Source organism: Ambystoma mexicanum, chromosome 13 (genome assembly GCF_040938575.1).
Source record: "Ambystoma mexicanum isolate Mex_15411 chromosome 13, UKY_AmexF1_1, whole genome shotgun sequence".
Taxonomy (NCBI): domain Eukaryota; kingdom Metazoa; phylum Chordata; class Amphibia; order Caudata; family Ambystomatidae; genus Ambystoma; species Ambystoma mexicanum.
The window spans coordinates 543,715,791-543,739,824 of record NC_090938.1 but is presented as its reverse complement, the minus strand read 5'-3'; the positions used below and the strand labels follow the sequence as shown (position 1 = coordinate 543,739,824).

At 44.6% G+C, this 24,034-nt stretch overlaps 1 protein-coding gene across 4 annotated transcripts in view; it reads left to right on the top strand.

The window, feature by feature from the left end:
* Positions 1 to 24,034, top strand: part of GRN (granulin precursor) — a 906,558-nt gene that overhangs the window by 283,564 nt on the left and 598,960 nt on the right. For all 4 annotated transcript variants that reach the window (XM_069634286.1, XM_069634284.1, XM_069634287.1 and 1 more), the window contains exon 4: positions 12,112 to 12,196. In XM_069634286.1, coding sequence (XP_069490387.1) covers positions 12,112 to 12,196 — 85 coding nt within the window. The remainder of the gene's footprint in view (positions 1 to 12,111; positions 12,197 to 24,034) is intronic.

Genomic DNA, 24,034 nt, shown 5'->3' with positions numbered 1-24,034 from the left:
TAGACAGGACTACCCACTCTTACATTCTTTTGGTGAAGGCCAATCCATAGCTTCATTCTCTACTACCTTCCTGATTGCACCATCACCAGTTCTTCTTTTGCTACCCACGTGTTAATTATGTGGCAATATTGCCTATAGTCTCGCTTCCATGTCATCCATGCTGAAATGCAGTCTCTTGGGACTAGTAATGGAACCCCTCTAAATCTCCTTCATGGCAACAATCTGTAACGCTCTTCAAATCTCTGGTCCCCTTGTCCTATACAATCTTCTTGGGCTGTATGACGTGGTGACCCAGGCTCCAGCCGTTTCTTCCTTCTCGTTTAGGTCTAGGTGCAGTGTCTTTTGTGCAGTTTAGCTCTGTCTGAATTATATCTGGTGATTAACCTGATCTTATTGGCTACAATTCTGTGATAACCACTTTTAGGTACCAGCAACTCCACTCACCTCATTTGTTTAACTTCGTTTTGTTTGTTATTAAGGTTCCTGCCCTCACAGCCTCTTTTGTATAAATCTGGCTTTGATGAATTCACTTTCTGATTGAATATCCACCATTCTAGAACAATTCCTCCTAGCTCTAATTCTCCCTTGGGTATGTTCGAAATTACTTGTTTCTTGTGACAGCTTGCCACATGGAGTAAAGCATTAACCGATTTACTTTTGTGAAAAGTTTTAGTTTCATAGCCCTTATCAGTAATTGAAATTGATCCAAACTGCTTTTGCTGTAAGTGTGGGTGAATTGAATACCCCACTTATTGGAGTTAAGAAAACGCACAACTTGCATTAAATCTACCGTGCCTGACCAAATTAGAATAACATCTATATCTCTTCCATAGGTGAATACTTTATTTGAAATGGGTGTTTGTTAAAGCAAATACCTGTTTGAAATGATGCATAAATGTTTGCCAATGCTGGTGCGAAACTAGCTCCGATGGCAATACCGACGAGTTGTTTGTAGTATGCGTTAAATAAAAATACATTATTTTGCAACGGAAACGACAATTCTTTAAGCATCTCAATATGGTCCTAGTATGAGGCTGATTGGCTTTTGCTCGAAACACGTGTCGGGCTGAATCATTTGTAAAATGAACACTATGGAACTGAAGCATATAAGAATCGAACAATTGGCGCCGAGTGACTGGATCTTTCTCATTCTATAGTATCACATTACTGTGGTGTACATAGGCAATGTACCCACACTAACCAGTTACCTGTAGCCTGGTTTGTTTGCATTGCATTGTACGCGCGGTGGACTCATTTGACTTTCTTGCCACAAAATTTGCTGTTGACATAAATAACTAGGACACTGTGGACATTAATATATCACTGGTACATTTGGAGCAATACTGAGTTTGGTGTCAAAGAAAGAAAAGGGTTTTAACAAAGCAAAGATCAGTTATTCCGAAGCAGGCAAGTTCTTTTTGAACCCCACAATGCAAAGTAAGTTAACGGAAAGGTAAAGCACAACGTCTGAGGGAAGAAGTCTTTCAGGGAGCCAGGCTAGCCAATGTTAATTGAGCAAAAGTCTAGGTGAGCTGAAGCACTTCATGAAGGTAAGTAAAAGTTTAGCAAAACAAAAAGGTGATGCCTGGAAGGTTTTGAATAAATCGTAAACACGCGCACAGCTCTGGGCAACCCTCCAGACCATTGTGTTTCAGCCTGCCAAGTCATTACAGAAGGGGGAAAAACCAAATGCAAATCAGGCTTGGTCCAGCCATAACTGCAAGGACAAATCCCTTCTGCATGAGACCCTTGCATCCCCAGACATGTTTCAGCCTGGTTAGGCTTCATCAGTGAAGAATAGCTTGGGTCTCTAGGCCCGGCAGACACAGGACCCATGTCTGGGCATACCCGTCCCACTCGGGGTGACTTTAGCAAAACAAAAAGGTGATGGCTGGAAAGGTTTTGAATAAGTCCTAACCACAGTGTAAGTAAGTTTTGCACAATGTTTTAGAAGTCTGTCTAGAAAAAGTAGAATCCATGTAGGGCCACAAGCTGGGAGGCTTGTGACGGGCACAGCTGCAAGCAACTCTGCAAAAGCAACCAAGACAAGTCTGAACTGAGCACAATGAAGGCTACACAAACAGGAGGTAAATCCCCTTAGTTTCACAGTACCTTTTGTTAGAAGAAATGGTTCCAGCTGGCTTCTGTTTCTGTGTAGCTCTGCAGATCCTGTTGTTCCTGGGCCTCAGTCGTGGGGACAAGAGGGAGGACGTTTGGAGACTCGTGCACTATTATTTGAAGGTTGGTGGCTGCAATGGGCAAACTTCAATTCAGCAGCACTTTGCAGATTTAGCTCGTCGTGTCTATAGCAAATGGCACCACCGCTGTCGCTCGGATAGCACTCTAGATTTTCCTTGCATCTGGGGTCCAGCACTCTGTTGTGGCTCAGGCTTGGTCAGTCCTGCTTCAAGGGAGTCCGGAGGATCTTCCTGAGGCTCGGGGTCTGAACTTAAAGACACTCGCTCGATTCTGGTGTTCCTCTCACTGCCACTTTGCTTCCTGCAGCAGCAATGGAAGTACAGCCAGCTCCAAGAGTATTTCTAGATGAGCTCGTCTTGGGGTCGATTGGTCCCACCAAGCCAAGGGGAGAAGTCGTCCTTTGCAGGTCTTCTCTAGTCGAGGCCAATTCGTAGCTTCTGCACTGCAGTAGGGCTTCACCGGGCAAACCAACAGTCCAGGAGTTGCAGCAGGCGTCTCTTCCAAGTTCCTCTTCGGATTACTTCGTCCAGTGGTCAACTCTGCATTCCAAGCCAAAAAGCCTTGCCTTTTAGGCAGGTTTCTCCCATTCATTCCAGCCTAGCTGGCAATCACACAGCAGGGTGGCTGTCCTCCGAGGACAGCCAGCCCATTACCTTTTGGGTGCATTCCTGTTACCAAGGGGATTAAGCACAGGGAGTTTCGGGCACCTTCCTGCCCCTGCCAGACACCCTGGAGCCAGAGGCGGCTTCACTCGTGAATACCGCCAAAGACAAAACAAAGGGACAAAACCTGGTTCGGCACGCAGAGTAAATCTCAAGCTGGACCTTTCCAACAAGAAGTGGCGAGAAAACAAGACCAGGTCCATTTTGACAAAGGGCACCCATGGGTGCCTTACTGCAGTTGTGATTGCATCCCGCGGTAAAACACACAATGGTAGTAAAAAGTAAACCACTGCCACCAGCCATTCATTGTGGAAAGGTTAACATAAAAATGTTACATGAGAAACTAGACAAAGGGGATACTAAGTAACCCCTCAGCACCCTATGGTAAAATGGTGTGTGCTGGGTCTAGAAAGTTACAGAATGCAAGTAAAGTCAATTTCACATCACTGCTCTTAAACAGTAGTTTCACCAAGAGAAGGTATTTAAACCTTTGGGAAATCTAAGACTTCCGTGTGCCACTCACTGAAGGTGCTGTGTGTCGCAATGTAAAGATGTTGCCTATGGAGTTTGTCAGACTCCAAAGTAAAAAAGAAACAGAGTACAAATCACAGCAAAATACACAAGAGAGTGGGGAGAAATGTCTTGCGCTCTCCAGGTTAGAAATTAAGTCCAGCAACTCTCTGATACCACCAAAAAAAAGCAAAATAAATCCAACTAGTTACCTTCGAATCCAATCAATGCTCGGTAGTTCTCCTTGCATCCCTTTATCAATAAAGGAGATGGGCGTTTTTCAGTTATTGGTGGTCCTCGCTGAAATGTATTGCCTATTAATTGGAGCACAATGGACTCCTTACCAGCTCTTCCGAAAGACTCCACTTGCATCTTTAATTATGCTTTTCCTTTTCATCTGCTAGCAGCATATTTTCTATTAAATGTAACCTGCACCCTGATGTTTTCCTCCTGCGAAATCTGCGCGTTATAAATATCAAATCCAATCAAGAGACTGTTCTTTCTAATGCACAAAGCAACGTTAGTGGCATACCGGTGTGCCCTGCGATGTCTGTCCGGTGAAAGAACTGGATGTCTTTCTCCTACTATTCAACGTCCATTGCTAATCTCCTTTTATGCTACTAAATGCCAATCTGGTCTATTCTGCTAATTTGCTATTGACCTACATGTTTAAGGTTGAACAATCTCTCAAATTGATAGATCATAAAACTTAAAGGGAAACGCCCTTGATGCCCTAGCCTTTAAGGGCTATAGTAATCCAGAAATGAGAGGTGCTTTATAAATCTAATCAGAATTCACATGTTTGGACTATAGATTGGATTAATATTGTCTTATTTTATTTAGCTTTATTCAGATAAACAAATATCCATGACCGCATTTTATAACACTAAAGAAAACTCCACTACAGATTATATAATTATCTAAATGCTAAAACATCAATTCATTATCTTACATTTTAATTAATCTTATTTGACATGTTATGACAGATTGTAAAACCTAATTCCATAAAATCATCTATTCTCCAGTATTTGATCTTTCATAGATTCACATGCTTTGAATATTCTGTTAGGCGGGGAATATTCAATCTATGAAGGATACCGATGATGAACAGACGTTGGTGGTAAGCAACGTACTTCTTGCACACACGATTTAATACTAGTACTAAAGCAAAGCTCAGACCTTAGATATTTTAAGTGGGATTTCCCTATTGTGCCAAGCTGCTTCTAATTTCATCCTTTACTTTAAACTACAGAATAGCAGCCTTGGAACTCACAAGGCCTTTGAAAGCTAACAGTGGAGATTGACATTTCTGTCTGTATCCAATATATGGAGGGCAGGGTTTCTTTGGGAATTTTACAAAAGCAAAATAGCTACGTTTTAGAATTGTCCATCTTTGCATTGGCTCCTGCTAAAGGTAAAAGGTGAATTTGAAACTTTGTTTTTGATGCCTGTGAGTCTGCTTAGAATCACGTGCTGTGCATATGATCAGACATCCAGTGGTAATCGCAGAGTATTGCATCTTTCTTTCAAAGATCAAAAGGGGACGTCGACATGGGTGTGACTAACACTATTCCTAACGTGACATGTAGTGCACCCAAAATCCCTCACGTCGAGGTCCCTCAGTTTTTTTTTCCGCCCAACTAGTTGGTTGCCTTATGCAGAGCTCGCAAGAGTTAATATTGCTCATTAATTACTTTTGTCCCACGACTGATGGTTGTCTAATCTTCGACTGCTTCTCTTTGACGGCTACTTCGTGGACTTCCGATGCTGGAGACATCCTATACTCGGTGACTGGTGTATTGATCGTCTGTCGCCCGCGTGGCCTCGGCCCTCCGAGCAGGCCCTTACAGTAGGGAGAGTAGGGGCCGGGGTTTATTGTTTTCATCTCCTGCATCTCCTTTTCCCTTCTCTTTCCCGATTTCATCTGGCTGCCGTCTCCCTCTGCTATGGAGAGGACACCCTTTAAATTCTGCTTGTCCTGTAATGGCAAATTCCTGTGGAAGGTCACTGATCCCCGTTGCAATAGGTGTCTACCTCGTGACCATGACAAGCGTTCTTGTAAGTCCTGCAAGCTTTCGTCCCACGATTTAAAGGATAGGCGGACAAAACGGTTGGCAGCCTAGGCGATGCAGGCATAGTCATTCCCGATTGGCGCCGTCGCTTTGGGTGACGAGGAATTCAGCGGCATCCATGGCTCCGACCTGGAAGCCGTAGACCTTTCGGCGGAACCCTCAGGTTCCCTGATGCTGGGGCCCCAACACAGACCACCAGTTGTGTTATGGGGAGTTCACACCCTGGTGACAAGGGCACACACGCACCACCTAAGTCAAAGCGCACAACCCATAAGGCCTTGTGACTGCTTCGAGGACTACTTTACCAGCTCGTCTCGAATAACTTTTCAGACGGCCTCGGAAGGCTGCAATGGGCCTCAGCCCTCACATTAGGGAGAGTTGGATAGGGTGTGGGGGGGTGCGGCATTCTTACGTTTTCCCTAAGAATGCATAAAATGCATATTCCCTTCCCTACCCACTCATATAAGGCTATTTTGTTTGGGCAAGTGATGCACTCCAAGTATGATTAACCCCAAGCATTTTTCAAACCTATGTTCGCTAGACAATGGGCATATGGCTGCGTTAGAAATCAAATGTCCCAAACCATGCTCTTCATAGGTCGTCTTAAATGTGATATTGGATCTAAAATGGGGGAATTTACAGACCACCATAGGTGGAATAAACCTAACTGTCAATACGGATTTAATAAAGTGGAGCAAATCCAATTTCTCCCTTCCATTAGTTTTCTTAATTCATGCAATACTTTTCTATGCAGTGTTACTTTTCTTCTGTATTTAGGCAGTACCAGAAAATGTATATTCTCAATTTTTCATCTTGGGTTGGTAACCTTCCTACCTCACCAAATAAAGGGTTTGTGGGAGCACTCCTGGTAAACAAGGTAAGGATTTTTTAAATCTCTCTTCACCCAATTTGACTTAAGATAGTTTTGCATTCCCTCAGAGCTTTACGTCATAAAGCGTGGTTGAGCGCGCCTGAGATTTGTAAATGCCCTAGTTTCTATGGTCCTATTGGAGAACCCAAGGACCACAGTGGCTTGTCTTATTATGCAACTAATTGGATCTTTCTGCTTAGTCCAAGAGCCATTACTGAGCAGTCTCACACCTGGGTAATCTGTGTTTTAACCTGTTTTATGGTTGTGCCTGTGACTAGAAATTAGTTTTCCTACTATTTTAGTAAGTTCATTTTGTGTTTATTGAATGATCCTATTAGTGAGAAATTACAATTGATTAGATGAAGCTTTAATAATGTTGATTTATATAGTAAATTGCATACTTTCATTTTTTGTTCTAACCACATTGTGAACTCAACTACAATGACCAACATACGAGGACTATAAATCTACATATAATACAAATACTATAAACAGTGGTGAGCGAGTGCCTGGGGTTATTGGATCTGTCAGATCTTGTCAATAGGTGGCTTGCATATGCGAACAGAATTATATAACCTCCGTCCTTTGTCAGACATATGTGTAGGTTTCAGTAATAGTTTATTTTTTTTAAACAAAATAGTATTGGAATTCGAAATGGACTGTAACCTAGGGCAGTAAAACTGAAACGCAAGATATAAACGGAGTATGCACAATAATGTACAGTAGACACTTTTTTAATGATTAGAGGTGTTTTATTATTCATGATCGTAAATTGCATTTTAACCAACTACCTATCCCTCAATTCAGGGGATTCTTAATGCCTTTTGCATGTTGCCCCATCATTCAAGGAATCATTTTGGTCTGATAAATGAGACTGATGTACATCTGTCTAATTGTACAAAGTGCCGAAAACGTAAAGTCATATTTTCAATTTACATCAGTTTTCCATAAAAAATGAAAATGCAATTTGTCAGTTTTCGTGTGTTCATCAGTATTATTGTATCACTGCTATATTATCTTCAGTGATGGTGATATACTTGCTATTAAACAAAACATCTAACTTCAGGTGTACAACAGAAAGTTAACCTCTCCTTTTCATCAAGGAATTTGAATGCTTCATCCAGACTTCTCCGAACAGTGTGCTTCTCTCCCTTCTTTTCAGACATTCCTAAAATGACATCAATTTTTTGTACATTTGAAGGCTTTGGGACCTTCTCCATAAGCCTTTTCCATATATAAGGCCCCAACATCTAGCTACCTAACAACTTACCTACAGAACACAGACTGACTTCACCACAGGTCAAGCTCCAGTGTTTCTGTTGCGACATGTCTTAAATGATCCTAGAGCAGTGAGTGTAGTAGGCTGATTTCTTGTTCAATTAGTCTTTTCTAGATAACACCCCGGCACGTGTGCTCTTTCTGGTCCAGACCCGTAGAAAGAACTGTTTCCTTAACTACTTCCTTCCTGGTCCTCACAAGCTTAACGCACTGACAAGTTGCCATCTAGTTACAGCTCTTTGGTCAATACTTCGGCTCTTTGGGGCTAGACCAGAAAGACTTTTTTTAATGAGTCTGCTAGAGCTCACTCCTTTGGGTATATTTAAGATCTGTCTAAATGGAATCTCTCAATTTGGGATTTTGATCTGTAGTAGTAGCAGCTCAGTTTTTTCTATGGGCTAATGTAAATTGAGCAGCTGGTGTGTAGCCATATATATGGAGGACCTTGGACTCCATAAAATGTTTTATTTATGTAAAGAAGCGTACTGTTTTGAGCAGTCGGGTAGAGTAGATATTCAAAGTCCTTGTTGGTGAGGTGAACTTAACACCTGAAATTAGTTGGTCTTGTATCATCTTAGTTTAATATCAAGAGTGCCACTGGTGATAATATTGATCTAATCTTGAGTCATTCAGGCATTGGAAAATATTTTTAACTAAATTGTTGAGGCGTGTATGTTGTAGCAAAGGCTTGGTTCTAGAGCAAGGGTTATGAGATGCAGCCTGTTGGGCGCAGATAACTAACACAAGGAGGGTCCACACACAGCTGACTTAATAAGCAGTAGGCTCCTTGGAATGCACAGTTCACACATCACATTTTCGATAATGTCGAAAATGTCATGGCTAATATATCACTATTGACATTACATATGACATTTCTAGTTTGCACTCAATTTGCGTGTATAAGCAGTGTCTGGTGGGAATGTGAGTGATGGTTGTGTTGCTTAATGTACCATAACGGGCACATTTCTATAGTTATTTGATTTGGCACTTGCAGCAAGTCGGAAGCAGGAGTCTGACAAAGAAGGGGCATTTCCAATACAAAATCTTTATTCAACATGTAAGAAAACAGCCTACCTTTCCCTATCACTAAAGAGTTGTCCCTACTTAAAAGATGGATAACTCTGTTGTCCGTCGTCAGGGTGGTTGTCCAAACAAATAGTCGGTCATCTGTCCAATTCTACCCTGCTCTAACCCTGCCTCTGCTTCTGGTAAAGTGGCTTCTGTACTTGGTAACAAGTTTTTAACAGTTCCTTTTAATTGCTCCAAGGGATCTTCTCTGTTTGGCCGGAGTGTCCAACAAGTGTTCTTTATCAACTAAAACTATATAGATCAGGACTTTCTTTATCCTCTTGTCTCTTACAAAAGCAGGGAAGATCACTGTTAATTGGCTCTTGGCGTCTTCCCTTTTTGTTCACCATCTTGTTAGATCTGTACTTGAAAGTACTTATGCTCTGTATATCCTTGTGACGAGGGAGATTCCTCCTGAGGCACCGTTTTTCATGGTCCTTTCTGGTGGTCGCTTTGACAAGGGATATTACTTATGTTATCCTCTTGGTTCTTACTTTCTTCAACATCAGTACAGTGAGAGGATTACTTGACATTTCTTTATCTGCCCTATAATCACAGTGACAGGGGAGATTATTCCCGATGCAACTTCCACTCTGTCTAGCTTTGGTCTTCCTGGACCACACCCGTGTCTCCTACAGTTGGTCTTGTTTGTGTTGGGAGCGCATGTCTGGTTCTTCCTGGGGCTGCAGGTGGTTTGCTGTTTGCTCAACACTTCTTTCTGGTTCGCCTGCGTGGCTCCTCAAAGGGCTCAGTCTGGCGGTCTTGGCGTCATTGTTGGTTCGAAGAGTCCACCTCCCGTAGGTCATGCCACCACCTCGACTTCCCCAGCACTGGAGTGAGTCGGCTCGCTGCCGGCTGTGAGAAACTGGAAGCTGTCTTAACTGCTAGTCCCTGGGGGATCTGTCATATAGGTGGCCAGGACACGGCCATCGCTATTGGAACCAGTTCCTGGGGGTGGACCAGTGCTGGAGGATCACCTGGATGGGAGTCTTCGGGGATTGAAGGTGGGACCCCGAAAGACGAGAGGCGGTATCCCTTTCCTTATAATGCCCTATCTTTAGTTCCACCATGGTACCGTCCTTGACTCTGACTGCAAAGCAACGCCAACGAGTTCAGCACAGCCGGTGAGTTGGAGAACCTGATGGCAGACTGGACTGCATTGTGCTCAAGGTTGCAAGCAGCAACATTGTATGAAGTAAGAGAACTGGTATAAAACTGTGCTTTGTGAAACCAAAATAGGTACCAGATAAAGGTCTGTTTGGTGCCCTCTCCCCCCTCCCTTTTTGAACAGGGAGGAATTATTGAACTGTAAAATCGAAGTGATCCTGAAGCGGGTTACATTGAATCCTGTGCACATTCGAAAGTCTTCGATTGTCTGTAAACTAAAGTTGGTCCGGCTGAGGGGGATCCATGGTGAAAAATAATCACCCTACGTTAATATTGAGAAAGGAACTTTTCTTTGTTTATGGGACAGCAGGTCTTCTAAGTCAAGAGACTTTACACTAAAGAGACTTTGGCACAGAAGGCTCTGATGTTGGTGAAAAGAACTGTGACCTCGTGCCGGAGAAGCCCACGAGTGTGGTGTGCTCAAGTGTCACTCCTTGTCCTGTGCTCAAGTGACACGCCTTGTCTGTGTTTAAAACATGAAGGGAGGCTCTGGCCTAAACATCCTGACTTATCATTTTGCAAACACTTTTTTTTTTGTTTTTGTGAACACTATCTCACACTATTTTGTAGTCTAGCGGTGAGGATTGGCCATAGTTTTTTTTTTCTTTTCTTTTTTAGTATATGCCCTTTTTATTTGGCTTGACTCCACTAGGACTGTATTACTTGACAGTAATCATTGCTCCCATCGTAGATTTAGGGTTAGATGGCTGTTTTTCACACCCCTTATAAAAGTTCGATAAATGCCTTTGAACTGTGATCACGTATCTTACTTTGATACCATGCCTTCCTTACACGGCTCACAGGACTTCTGTCACTTTCATTCTTCCGTGTCTCTTCCAATGACCAACCATTTTGCACAGCTGTCAAGTTCCCAGGCTGAACTTCCTGGACTTTGCTGGCTCCTTGCCGTCTTCTCCCTTCCTTCAGGCCTTCCTCTGTTTTGATCTGTCCAGCTGGGCCCACCGCAGCACAGTTCTATAGTCCTTTGTTTCCATGAGGTACTCTTCATGCTTCCTCGTGGCCACCTCTTTCCAGTACATTTACATTATTATTATTCTTGGTCTCAGTGGTGTCCAGCCTTAGTAAGGGCGGTAATGTTACAGTAACACAAAGTAGTACTTTCAGTTGCACTCTCTGCAGACTTTAGGGATTTTATGGGTGCAAAAGGGTTGTGGAGTTCCTTCACAGAACGGGAGTCCTTATCCCCGTGAGTGGAGTCTCTCTGTGAAGTCCCGCCTTCCACCTCCCCTACGGGGACTTTTGGGTAGTGGCCTCGCCTCCCTAGCTTCAGTGAAGGGCCCTCCCGGGTAGAAGTGACAAGGACCCATAAATCTTGCCACCTTATAATTATAACCATGTCTCTTGAACAATTTGTTTTTTTCTTCATTTTATTTCGAAGGTTTTTATCAGGAGAAATTAACAATGACACCTACCTGTCAATTGTATGTTGGTTGAGGCACATGTCAAACAACTTAATGAATATGGATTCTATTTGTGTCGAGACATTTAAATTTTTTTTTTTACAAAACTTCCCATGTTCCTTTGCGGTTTAGCCTGCCATGCATAGACCCTTCATTGCTGAGGGGTCCCAAGTAGATTGATGTTGGAACCTGCCCTGAATGGAAAATGCGGCTCGAATCTATGGTTATAAAACCATAATTTGACCATAGGCCTGGGGCAGAATCATAGTAAAATGCTTAATGCATTGCAAATATTGCGAAGGAGATTAATTTGTGTTAAAGCATGTATGCAAATGAGCAGGTTAGATGTTTTTGGGGTCCAAACCAGCCATCCATTTCAAGGCACCTCTAATTCTTCAGACGACAGTTTAATTCTGCTTTCAGGCAACAAACTTCCATCCACTAGATGGTGAAAAAATGACTAGCCTCGCAGCAGGCTGATACGTTTGAGGGGTGGGGCCTGGCAGTAGTCTCGGCTATTGTGATGCATATTCTTATTCTAAATTTGAATACTCTGTTAGGACCTCCAGGGAACATGTCCCTGAGTACTATCGAAAGTAAAGCCAGAATGTCAAATATGATATTAGTAAATGGCGAGTAAGCTTTGCTTTAAATGCCATTGCCAGGAGCACCATAATGTTCCAAAATCCTGTTACTGCTTCACCTATTCATCTTAGAATTATGGGAAAATCCCAGGAAATGTGTGGGTTGCCATCTCTGAAGTCTGTTCTTGGGCCTTTTTTTTCTTGGTGGGGTTGGGGGCTATGGGGTTGTAATGCTACTGCTTCCCTGGTCTGCTCCTGTAACATGCTGTTGTTTGATAGGCGGTATCCTGCTACGATGGAAGACATTGCTGTCCAAGGGGCTTTCGGTGCAGCAACGATGGGAGATCCTGTTTACAACACTCTGGTATGTTGAGCTTTTACCCTACTGTTGTAAAATATAAGATCACCACAACATGCAAAAAGGCCTAGAACTTTCATTGTGTGAGACCCAGACACATCAAGTTGTAGATTAGATTACGTTTTTGTTAACTTCCAAGGACTCCGTTTACCACACGTGTTGTAGTATGTGCAAGAAACTCACACTTTGAGACTAGGCCCTGAGAACAGCCAAATTCCTGAGATTCCATATGGAAACTGATATGATGGCTGCGTATGTGCATTGGCAAGGCAGTGTGCTTCACCATGTGAAATGCTTTGTTGGTTTAACTGTGTTCCAGAGAGCCTGCCTGTTGTGAGGAACTCATGGTATCAAAAGTAAGAACGCAACACAAAGAGCAAGTTCAAGGGTGTTACAGTTTTCAAGGGGTTTGGAAAAACACCTAACTAGTCCTTATGTGCATAATCTCGACCATTGAAAGAAATTAAAACAGTCCTAGTCAGTCTAGTCCAAAATTATAATAAACCAATAAAACCTATTACTTGGCATAAGCTTATACAAGAACTCTGAACAGGGATGAGTAATTCAATTTGATGCACCCTTTATGTTCAAAGTCTGGATGGAAGTATGGCTTTTTTTTCTAGATTCTACAAGGCGGTAGGGGTAGGCTCTCAGGTTATGCAAATCAGCCCCTCTCAGCACTTCAGTTCCTAACCAAGAATATATTACCACAACCGTTCACTGTAGGTGCCCCAGGTCTCTCACCTGAGTGTTCGCAAAGTTCCCAAAACAAAATAGTTCTCTCAGTTAAGTCTTCAGACTGTTCAGGGTTCCCTTCCCCAAAGTCAGGTCTATGTCCAAATAAATTCAAAAGAAATATCTAAACCACAATTTGAAATGACTTGGGGCGGGAGGGGTGGGGGGACGGTGTTCGGATCTCTCACTCACAGTACTTGCAAGGTTTTAATCTTTAGCTGAAAAAAACTACCAGTCCCATAATGCTTTTTGACTCGGTTCATTAATTTGCGTTATGCTCCACCCACACATGCCCCTGGGTTCCTCTTACCAGGGTCTGGTGCTTTCTTGGGCTGAGGTCAGGGGCTCACCACCTGCCCTGTTACCTCACTCTTTTGTTCACCTGGGAGGGAAGCAGATACTACTTTGTAGGGCTTTCCTCCCGAACTGTCGTTCACCCAGGAGGCAGTGCACGACTTTTCCCAGAATGCAACTCTTCCTCTGTTTGTCAATGCCCCAGAGGAATGGGCACTGGCCTGGACATATCCCGCTCTGAGCAGCTCTTCTATGGCTTCTAGAGACCGTCCCGCGTTGCCAGCTCGCTCTCAGAGTGCTTGGTACTTGGATACTGATCCTCTGCCAGACTCGGCTTTGCAGCCTCCCTCCTGGCTTCCCTAGAGCAACTGCCTTTTCTTCCCCTGCAGGCTCCTTTTATGCAACTGCGAGATGTTAATTGTCTGAAGGTGTTTGGTAAGGGTTGGGTCTGCCTGACTCTGCCTATCTCTATTAGTGGGACAGCTGACTGTCAGAGTGATAGTCTGTTCTCTGCTTCTCAAAGTGTTTTCCATTTGTAATCTTCATACTCTTAGTCCCGCTCTTCCTTGTCTGTCTTTTGGTTTTCTAGTAGAGAAATGGAATTGTGGAAGCTGTAGTGTCCTATGAAAGGGAAAGAAAAAATGGGGTGGATTTTTGTCATAAAAGGGGGGTTGGACGTAAGGTTGCTGAGAAATACGTTTCACAGAAGGAGAGGTAACATTTGCATTTGGGATGATCTTGGTTTCCCCCTGATGGTACAGCAGTCTTCTTTTCCGTTGGGGTAAGACGGGACTCTGATGACAATATCCCTCAAAGACAGAGGGGTTGTCGGGTAGCAGTGTATGCATAAAAAAGGATAATGTGTTTCGCCCAACAGTGCTTCTCACGCAGTCTCCTGCCTAGTTGATCCTCGCTCGTCCGCCCCCAGGGTCGGGATCCAAGCACGATGGCCCTCCGCTGGCCACCTGAACAAAGGATCCCCATGGTCTACAAGTGAGAGCACCCTCAGGTTTCGCACATAGTGCATTGCCAGTCCTTGACACTGCAAGTACAGAGACACACACACCTTGAGCCTTGGGTTCCATGCTCTAGACCATCCTGTGATTACAAGCAAAATCTGCTTCAGCTACTTGTTTTAAGCGCTGATGGCAATGCAGCACGTAGCAACTCAATGTAACCCCTTTTTCTGCAGACTTTCAGTTTTTGATTGTTTCGTGGGCGTAATCTCAGTTTACCCTAATGCAGAGCTCTCCAGTTTCCATGTTATGTTGATTTATACCATGCATTGCTACCAACCAAGCGCAAAATGGCCATCCAGTCCGCCCCACCCCCTTTTGAATTCTGGCCCTTAGTATTTGCTTTCTTCATTTTAATTTTAGGAACATAAGTGTCCAAATTCAAATTGAAAGAAACAGGACTGTATGGCCTTCTCACAAATGGTGAGTAAGCTTGAGAGCTCCGCCTAACGTGCATGGATACTGTGGTAGCCTTTCAAGAACAAGCATTGGATTTCCATGTAAGAACCCAGCTCCTGTCTGACAGTTTTGAAACTGTTGTATGAAACCCTAGGTATTTCTAAGTAATTGTTTATTTGCCAATTGTGCTTCAACATCTTTCAAAATTGAAAAGAAAATTGTATAAAGTTGCTCTTTTTTTCTGACATCGGGCTGCATCCTACTGTTCAGACTACACATCCTCGCTGGGTGGACACCAACTTTTTGTGTAAACTTCCCAAACGCAAAGATGCTAATGAATACAAATGTCTACCACAAGTCTCTCCAATCTGCAAGATGTTACCCATCAAAAAGGGTCCAATCCCATTTAAACTAATGTTTGGTAATGTAATGGGTTTTTGAGGCCACCATCACAGTGAGTTCCTTCCCTCCCCAAATTAAGTGTTGCACAATAAACTGTAAATCAGTTTTTATTCAGCCCTATCACCAAAATGTCACACCACTGTATCCGTGGCCCAACAGAATAAACCTCTCTCAACATAAATAAGTCACACAATTTGGATTGGAAAACTTAAATCGCAATATTTTACTTTATGCAAATTTCAAAATAAATGATCACCAACACAGGTCCCTGAATAACATCACTTTACCTTTGCGATGCTGTACAATTCTGGTTTTCCTCCGTGCTTAAAAGGCTAGCAGTAAATAAACACAGGGTGATTTAGTAGTTTGTTTTTCAGACCCTCCCACCCCCATATTTTGGTCTGCGTTGGGGAAGTCTGAAAAACATTAGAATGATTTGGTAATTTTGGATCTCCAACCCCCCCCCTTCCCTCTCCCCCCCCCTTTCCACTTAAAGGTCTGTGTTGCTGAACATGCAGGATTACCCAATCAAATTAGTCTATAGTTGTCTGCGCACACTAGAAATTGGCTTTCTCAATTTTAGAATTTTAACAAAAATCACCCTGTCTTCTGCCAAGGGGAATTCATTAAATTAGTATTGTTTAACTAAACAGGCTAGGGATCTACAGTCTTGCCCCCCCCCCCCCAACCCCCTGCCCGCTATAAAGGGAAAGATTTTAAAGCCAGTAGATAAACCTGCACCCTGGTTGCAAAGAAAACCTAAATAGAAAACCTCTGTTTAAAATTCATGAAAGCCAGCTGCATCTCAGGACCCCCTGGAAGGACAGCGCAGGGGTCTGGTCACTCCACTCTCAAGGATGGTCCCCAGCTCCCCACTATAAGACCAATCAGCTTCTAAGCCTTTCCAGAAATAGACTGCTCCACCCCGAGGCAATCTCTGCAAAGTCACCTTTTGGTGTTTCCTGACAGCTGTCAGATGGTAATTTTCAGCAGCTCTGCCCGATGGTAAATTTTAGCAGTTCTCTCTCTTCCTCATAGTGCCTTCCACTTTGTATAGCAGACACCATCAAGCTTACAATCTTGGAGTACCCTGCAAGAGGTTTCACAAATAGGATTGGACAGTTGCCCTTCTCTCTTTCATCCCAAATCCAGCCTATCGCTAGGTATTAGTTTAGGAGTCTTGAGCAAACATATGGCAATTCCCATTTGCAATCCCCTTTTGTTCTGTTACATTTTTGACAAAAACTAGTTATGTGGCAAAACTTAATAATTTAACTAGCAACTGCCATGACAGATTCAGCTTATCAGGGGGAATTTAATAAGGCAACTGCCGGGTCTGCACCATGCTGCACAGCCGTATGGCAATTTTCTGACAATTTTATAAAAAGTGCAAGTTGGCAACATGTAATTTATTACCCATATTCCTAATTTTACGCTCCACCAGCACACCAACTCTGGCATTCGGGGCATGTTCAAAGTAGCCAGGAACGCATGTTAGTTTGCCCTTACAATTCCTCCATCTGTGACTTAGGGAATTGTATATCGCCAAAATCGCCTTGAAATTATCTACAAAATAAAACATCCAGTGTGATTTGGAGTTTCTAAGGGAAAGCTACACTTGTGGATATTGTGCTATATCGCAGTGAAGCCCAATCAACTTGCCTCTACCTCCATGGTGGGCAGCTGCGATATTCTTCCATCACATAAGTGTCTATTTTGCTTTCGCCACCCATACTCCCAGGCTGGGTAGCCTCGCCCTCTTCCACTGTCCCAACAAAACCTGCCCTAGTTGCTAATAGTGGAAAATGCGCCATATGTGGCAGGTTCCTGAATTCCCCCTCTGCCTCCTCTAAACTGAATAAAACAAAGTGTTCAGAGGGCGAGAGATCCCTTCCGCCACTTTAATCCACCCAGGTACCTCTGCCGAATATATCTGCACTACCCGACAATCCCACCACATATACCAATATTGGGCGTATTTCCCACACCCTCGCCAGCACAATCAGCTTACTACCACAAACATCCCTGTCTAGCGTGCTGGATCATGTTGCCACCTATGCAGTAGCTTAATACCATGTAGCTTATACTGGCAGGAAATGTAGGTCTTTTTTATTTTTTTATTATCCTTTATTTATTGTCTGCATTTTACATGGATTTACAACATAGAAAAGCCTTTACAACCGACTTACATCTTCACTCATAAAATATACAGGTGCTTATTAGTGTCCTCCACCTGGTCAGTGTAATCCTCAATCACTTATGCAGAGCTTTACGTGCCAGGTCCAAACTGTCAAATTTCCTAAATATAATCAGCAGCAACTCGATCAAGGCTAAAGTGATGTGAGTTTTGTTGTCTTCAATTAACCTGCCACCAGTCATCCGTTGTCCAAGATGCAGATCTGTTGATCACTTCTCCCAGCAGCCTCGTTCTAGCATCTTTCAGCGCCGGACATATCTGAGTTAGATGTTTCAGTATTTCAGTATTTCCCTTGAATCATTGCTTCCACAGAGTCCACAAGACACCTCTGATGCTTTTCTTTCCCATGGGTCTTAAATGCTCTACGGCACATCTTGCACCACAGATCCTCCCTGATCCTCCTGCCCATATCCTGCTCCCATTATACTCTCAGGCCCTCGTTTGCCAGACTAAACCCACCCCAGTCCCCCACTTCCAGAAATGCTCCGTACAAATTCGAAATCGGGCCCTTCATCTCGAAGTGAGAATCTAAGATGCATTCCGTGAGGGTCCGTGCTCTTTGTATCCGCTCCTTCCAGTGCTACCATAAGCACTCCCTTAATCTGCAGATATAGGAACACTGACAATTTCCCTATGTGCATAAATCCTGCATTGAAATAACCCTGCCGTCTCTCCCAAGCTGTCCAACCCTAGCCAATCCAACCTCAAACCATGCCTGCTATCTACTCGCTTCAGGGATCGCATCCATCACCCGTGGTGCCCATAGGTGGCCCATAGGTGATGGCCATGTCGTGATCCCACATATTCCCGCACGCGGGTGCCACTGGTACCTACATGGCATCGATGATCAAGGTGCCCACAACCATTCACCCACAGTTGCAGGTTGCAAGTAGGTTCTCAAAATGAACCCATTGCTTCCCATCGTCTTCCCGGAGGTGTGGGACCGGCACCCTCAACTGGCCGCTCTGTAGTACCCCCAGAGATCGGGAAATCCCACTGCCCCCCCACCCTTTCTCCTTAGTCTGGATCAAAGTTCCATATGCTACCCGTGGCTTCTTCTCCTGCCATAGAAATCTCAACATACGCCCTTCGGCCTCCCTCCATAACCTCTCCGGGACCGCAATTGGGAGCATCTGCAAAAGTTACAATATCCTGGGCAGGAAATTCATCTTCAGAACATTGAGCTGTCCCATTCAGGATATTGTTAGCTTATCCCATTTTGACATATCCCATATAACATTTTAAGCAGCAGTGAATAATTTGCCTCACAAAGATCTGGCAGCCTGAGCGTGACATTTACTCCCCAAATAGCGGATCATCCAACGGTTCAAGAATCTGTCTGTCCCTTTCGGCGTTGTCAAAGGAGAACAAAATAGGTTTAGCCTTATTGATCTTTAACCCGGAAAATTTCCTGTACCGCCTTTAACGAGTCTGGGATATAGGAATGCAGATTTTGTAAATGATGCAGCACATCGTCCGCATACACCCCTAGCTTATACTGTTTCCCCAGCACAAATCCCTGCCACCTGAGGTCCATTCCTAAGCCTCTTGGCCAGCAGCTCTATTGAGCGCAAATGGGGAGCGGGTGGAGTGGGCACCCCTCTGTAGTTGGAATGCTGCGGAGAACCGCCCATTAAATCACCCTTGCTGTGGGACCCGAGAACAGAGCCTGAACATAGGCCAGGGTGCTCTCTGAAATCTGTATTTCTGTAGCACCGCATATTGAAGGGCCCAGTCCACCCTGTCAAAGGCCTTCTTTGTAGCCAATACCAGCAGTGTTGGATTCCCCATTTTCCCCCAGGCCGTGTCCATCAAATGCAAGGTTTTCCTCCAATGTATCTGCTCCCTGCCTCCCACGGATAAAACCCACTTGGTCCTTCTGAACTAATGGAGGCATTAACGTCTGGAGCCAAAATGCCAGCACCCTAGTAAACATTTGCATCTACATTCAATAGTAATATGGGTCGATACCGCACCCCGCAGCATACCTGCCCTCCTGGGAATCCCCCTTATCAGAGCCCTGTAGTCCTTAGGCCGGGCCCTGATAAGCCTAAGGCCTAAGGACTCCAGGCCCCATCCCAGCTCCTGAATATGATTAAACAGCTTCACCAGATGTGGAGCGAGAAGCCCTGAAAAAGATGCGTAAAAGCCGATGGTGAAACCCTCCTCCCTGGGTGCTTTCTCCGCTTGCATCCCACGAATCACCAGTAAAACCTCTTCCAAGCGGAAGGACCCATCCACTGTGTGCCTTTCCTCCTCCGTCAAGGTCGGGAGTGTAATCTCCCCCAGATATGAGTTGAGCTCTTCCTCATCGGCTTGCATCTCCACCCCATAGAGCGCTTGGTCACGCCTGGCCAGTGTAAAACTCGAGATCTTGATAAATGTGTATACTGTCCCCTAGTGCGTAACGGTTTCCTTGTTTCCAGGACTGCTGTCTTTCCATATCTTAGGAATTTCACCATCGCTGATCTCAGACTCCTGCCTCTAGCCATCCCCCCTCAGTGGGCTCGTTCAATCTCCACATCCCTCAGCAAACAAGACATTCATTATCCCCTTGACAATCCTTTCTACATCTTTGACCGTCTCATCGTTCTCTTGGAGGCCGAACATGCAAAGGTTGTTCATTTACCCTGTTTTCGAGGTAGTCAATCTTCATTCTGTATTTCGAGATCTGTCAAACACAAACCTTGTCAAAAAGAATGAAGGGCGATTAAGATCATTTTCCATCCCTTCAACCTTGTTCTCAAGGACCTCAACCCTGCGGTCTGAGACTGAGGCCTGCAGTTCTCCATGCATGGCCTTGATCTCCTGCAATATATCTTGTATGGCCTCTGTTATGGCTGGAACTTTGTTGCCTCCGGTGGCCGTGGAACCCCTGCTCCACCTCCATCCATCCATCCATCCATCCATCCATCCAGCCTCTCTCCGAAACTGTTGTAGGCTGTTTATGCTCCCTGCACCTTTTGCTGCCATCTTGAAGCTCTGCTGTGAACTCCTCCTGGTGGAGGCACACCCTTCACAATACCGGCATTCAGTTTCCAGGAGAGTTCCAAGCTGTGCTGTGCTGAGTCCCGGTCTGGCACCCCCAGAGGCCTGATCTCACTGCCCCGGTTTCCTTACTCTGCCGGTGTCTGGCTCCCCAGCAGAAACTTCCTTCTGAATCTGTCACAACCCGGGGGCTCCCGGTCTCCCTCACCGCCCCCTGCGCCATTCAATCTTGCAGTCGCTGTCCTTTGGGGGCCAGCTCTTCCGCCCCTCCTCTGTGGTCTCCACTCGTGGCTGAGGTCCCTTCACTCCCTCTAGCCCACCTCTTGCCGCTGCACATGAAGACCTCGGGGTTCTCCTGTTCCAAAGGCCTGCATGTGGTCAACCTCCAGCAGGTCTAGTGCCTGTGTCTGACACCCTTCCGCCCAAGGTCGGGGCCCGTCTCAAATCCACTAACCTCTGCCATGTGAGGATGCTCACTGCCTCCGCATCTGAGCTGAATCTCCTCCACAGGGGCTGCCCGTCGCACCCGCATCTGTCTTGTCAGTCCTGCTCCCTGCTGGGCTAGCCTCGATCACTTGGTGTGGCCGCCTTTCAATTTGTCATGTTGAGTCCCATCACACTCTGGGGCCGTTCTGTGTCTTGGCCAGGGTTCAAAGCCAGCCGGGCTTGCAGTGCACTTCTGCCACCCTGGCCTCTGGCGCTTGCCCCCAGCCTCCGGCACTCCTCCTCCCGGAGTCCCAGATAACAGATTCCTCCTGTGCCGGATGTCGTCCGGGACCCCTGCTGCTTTACGACTGCTGGGTTCCCTCGTTGTACGCTTCCAAAGGGGCTGCAACCCTGCCTCTTACTCCGGTGCGGGTTCAATGCTCATCGGTCCAGCCGTGCACCTTGCGCTCACCTGCAGTGGGCACGTTTCTGTGGAGCCTCCTCTCTCTGGGGCAATTGTTACTGCTGCTCCCATGGAATTTCTACACATCTGCCTTTGCTCGCTCTCAGGCCGCCATGGTGGCTGACTGTGTGCAGAGCTCCCTCAAAGCACAGCCATGTTAATCCACGCCACCTGGTGGTCTCCATTTCTCTGGCATTTTACATGTGAAGCATAATCCACCTTATTTTTGTCAACACACATAGCATGCATTTTCCCTGACGTCTATGTTGGCATGGGGCCATTTTTCTCATGTCTTGCTTTAACTTGCAAACGCACATGCAATGCTGTTAGTGTCCGTTTATCCTGTCTCGTTTGAAAGGAACACTTTAATTTCTTCTTCCTTTGTGAATTAAAATGATGCTTTTACTTTTGGTAATGACAGGTAGGACCTTTTCCCATGGCTCTTCAGTTACGTTGGTTTGGGGCCTTTGATTACACCCCACAGTACCCTTGGATGTTTTGACAACTGGAACTGTCAGATCCAATAAAAGTGCACTGGCCTAAATGGACAAAATATTTGGTTGTATTAACACCTTGGTTCTTGGGTTACCAAGGAAATTGTTCCCCAGACTTCAGAAATTGTGACCCATTAAGGCTCTGGTACGTTTGGCTGTTTTCGGTATATCCTCACGACCATGCATACATTTATGTAACAAATTATGTTTTGGGGGGGGGGGGAGGGAGGACGGGCACACCACCTTATGATGACTTTGATTCTCAGGTTGCATCTCCAAATGTTTAATGGTCAGTTTGACTTTTCAAACTGGAATAAGTGGCCACTGATATAATTTACTGACATTTGAAGATGTGTTGTGAATAAGAACTCCTTATTGCACCCTTTCATACTATTCACCTGCTCACACACCCTGTATACCTGAACTCTAAATATTACTTTTTTACCATAGATCATATGCTACTTTTGCTTTTATGGTTTAAAAAATGTTATTTGGGCAGAGCCATCCATGCTTGACCCTGTGGTGCTGACAAGAAGACGGAGTCCTGCTGCGCTGTAGGAAATTGGCTCCTGTCCAAGCTGGTGTCTGTCAAAGTATCTTGGCGGGCAGGGGTATTTTATTTAAGGGAGGCAATATGCACTCTGGCAGGCATTGGTGGTCTGTTTACTAATGCAATATAATCTTTCTGCAGGTAATAAGTTCACAATTTATATTAGGAAATGGACAAAGTGACACTAGACCTAGAACTGAAAGGGAAATGTAATTCAATCGCAATTTAGCAAAAATCGACACATTTCAATACATACATTTCTATACATCACTGATTAAAGCATCAACAGAGGTACAGACACTGGAAAAATCATTAATAAAAATGAAACGTGTACATGGGAATAATGCATACCATTCATCCATTCACAGGATTTAGAATGTTTTACTAATAGTTCATCAAGAGTTCTCCCTCGCTGGATGATGTACACACCTTCCTGCCTACAGGGCTTCATGCTCACTTGGTTAGAGCTAAAGGTGCTTTGTTAGCTTTTCAGAGACGTGCACTGTAACGAGATTTGCTAGGCAGCCCCTTGAGCGTCTGCTCATTTACAAGCACAGGAAGTTCAGTACAAATGCTCTCATGCATGGCCTGCCTCACATTCGGTAGCGTGCTTCATAATCCCTGGAGTGTGGCGGAAACGGAACATAGATGTAAGTTAGTCACCATTGTGACTAATGTACTAGTACATTGTAGTCTTTACAGTTTGGCCCTCCCTCCAACCCACTTAAGCTTACATGGTTTGCTGTAATTTTAAAAGACTGGTGGTAATTGGAGGGAACATGCGCAAGGGAGGTTCAGGGGGCAGTGCTGCTAGTGCATACACACCTGTTTAAAATGTAGACTGCTCTGCAACATGCTCTGGTCCAGTGCATGAAGGACAAAAGGTTTCCAGAAGTATGATGTAAAGGTGTCTATGGCCTGGAGTACAGCAGTTGCTATGGTAACTTTCTGCTTGGTGTGTGCATTTGCAATGTGTATATCGATTAAAATGGAGCCTTTACTTCGGTAGTCACAGTGGGCCTTGCAGAAGGCTTTGAACCTGGCTCCTTGTGAAATGGGGAGCAAATGAAGGAATCTGATTGCTGTTGAGATGCCATACCATTGTAGTCTGGAGATGTGTCAGGCAGCTGCATAATGGACAAGCTGGAGTCTATGTACTTGGGCATTGCTGTGAGGGGTCAGAAATGCGAGGCGGACAAGAGCTCGTTTTCTCACAAGTGGGTATTTTATTAAATGATAAGAGTGAGAAAAACGCCCCACTTTCCCTACCCGATCAAGGAAATCCCTGCCTATCAAACTAAGACTAAAGGAAAACACTTAGTCCCTCGCACTTATACATGCAACAAAATCAAACCATATTGCCTTTCAAACGCAAACGCAAAAGAATGTGTTATTTTGAAACATAATCTTTGTAACCATGTATCCTTGTAACCAGGGTCGGATCCCCTTCCCCAGGATTGATGCAGGATTTTCTGAATCAAAGTTTCGGTCAGGTCAAGGTTTTCTCAATGTCCTCTGGAGTTGCCGAACCCCACAGTCCCTCTGAGGTGTTCAGCTCTCAACTTGATCTCAAACAGCTGAGCCCAGCAGACCCTCAATGGAAAGGGGAAGTGGATAAAATACCATACAATTCAGATTCCCAGCCTTGAGTCTGGCTGATATCTGCATGAGGGCGGGAAAGAAATGCATGTAAGTTTCACATTTTTGGTAAATATTCCCCCCCCATATTCTTCTCTAAATTCAACTCTGTATCTGAATTTCCCTCCAACTACCTAGAGGGATCATTGCATAAGTCTCTTTGGGTTTTTCAAAGTTCTTCACTTAGTTTTCTGAGTTACTTATAAAATACACTGAATGTAGACAAAGTTCCTCTCTCGATT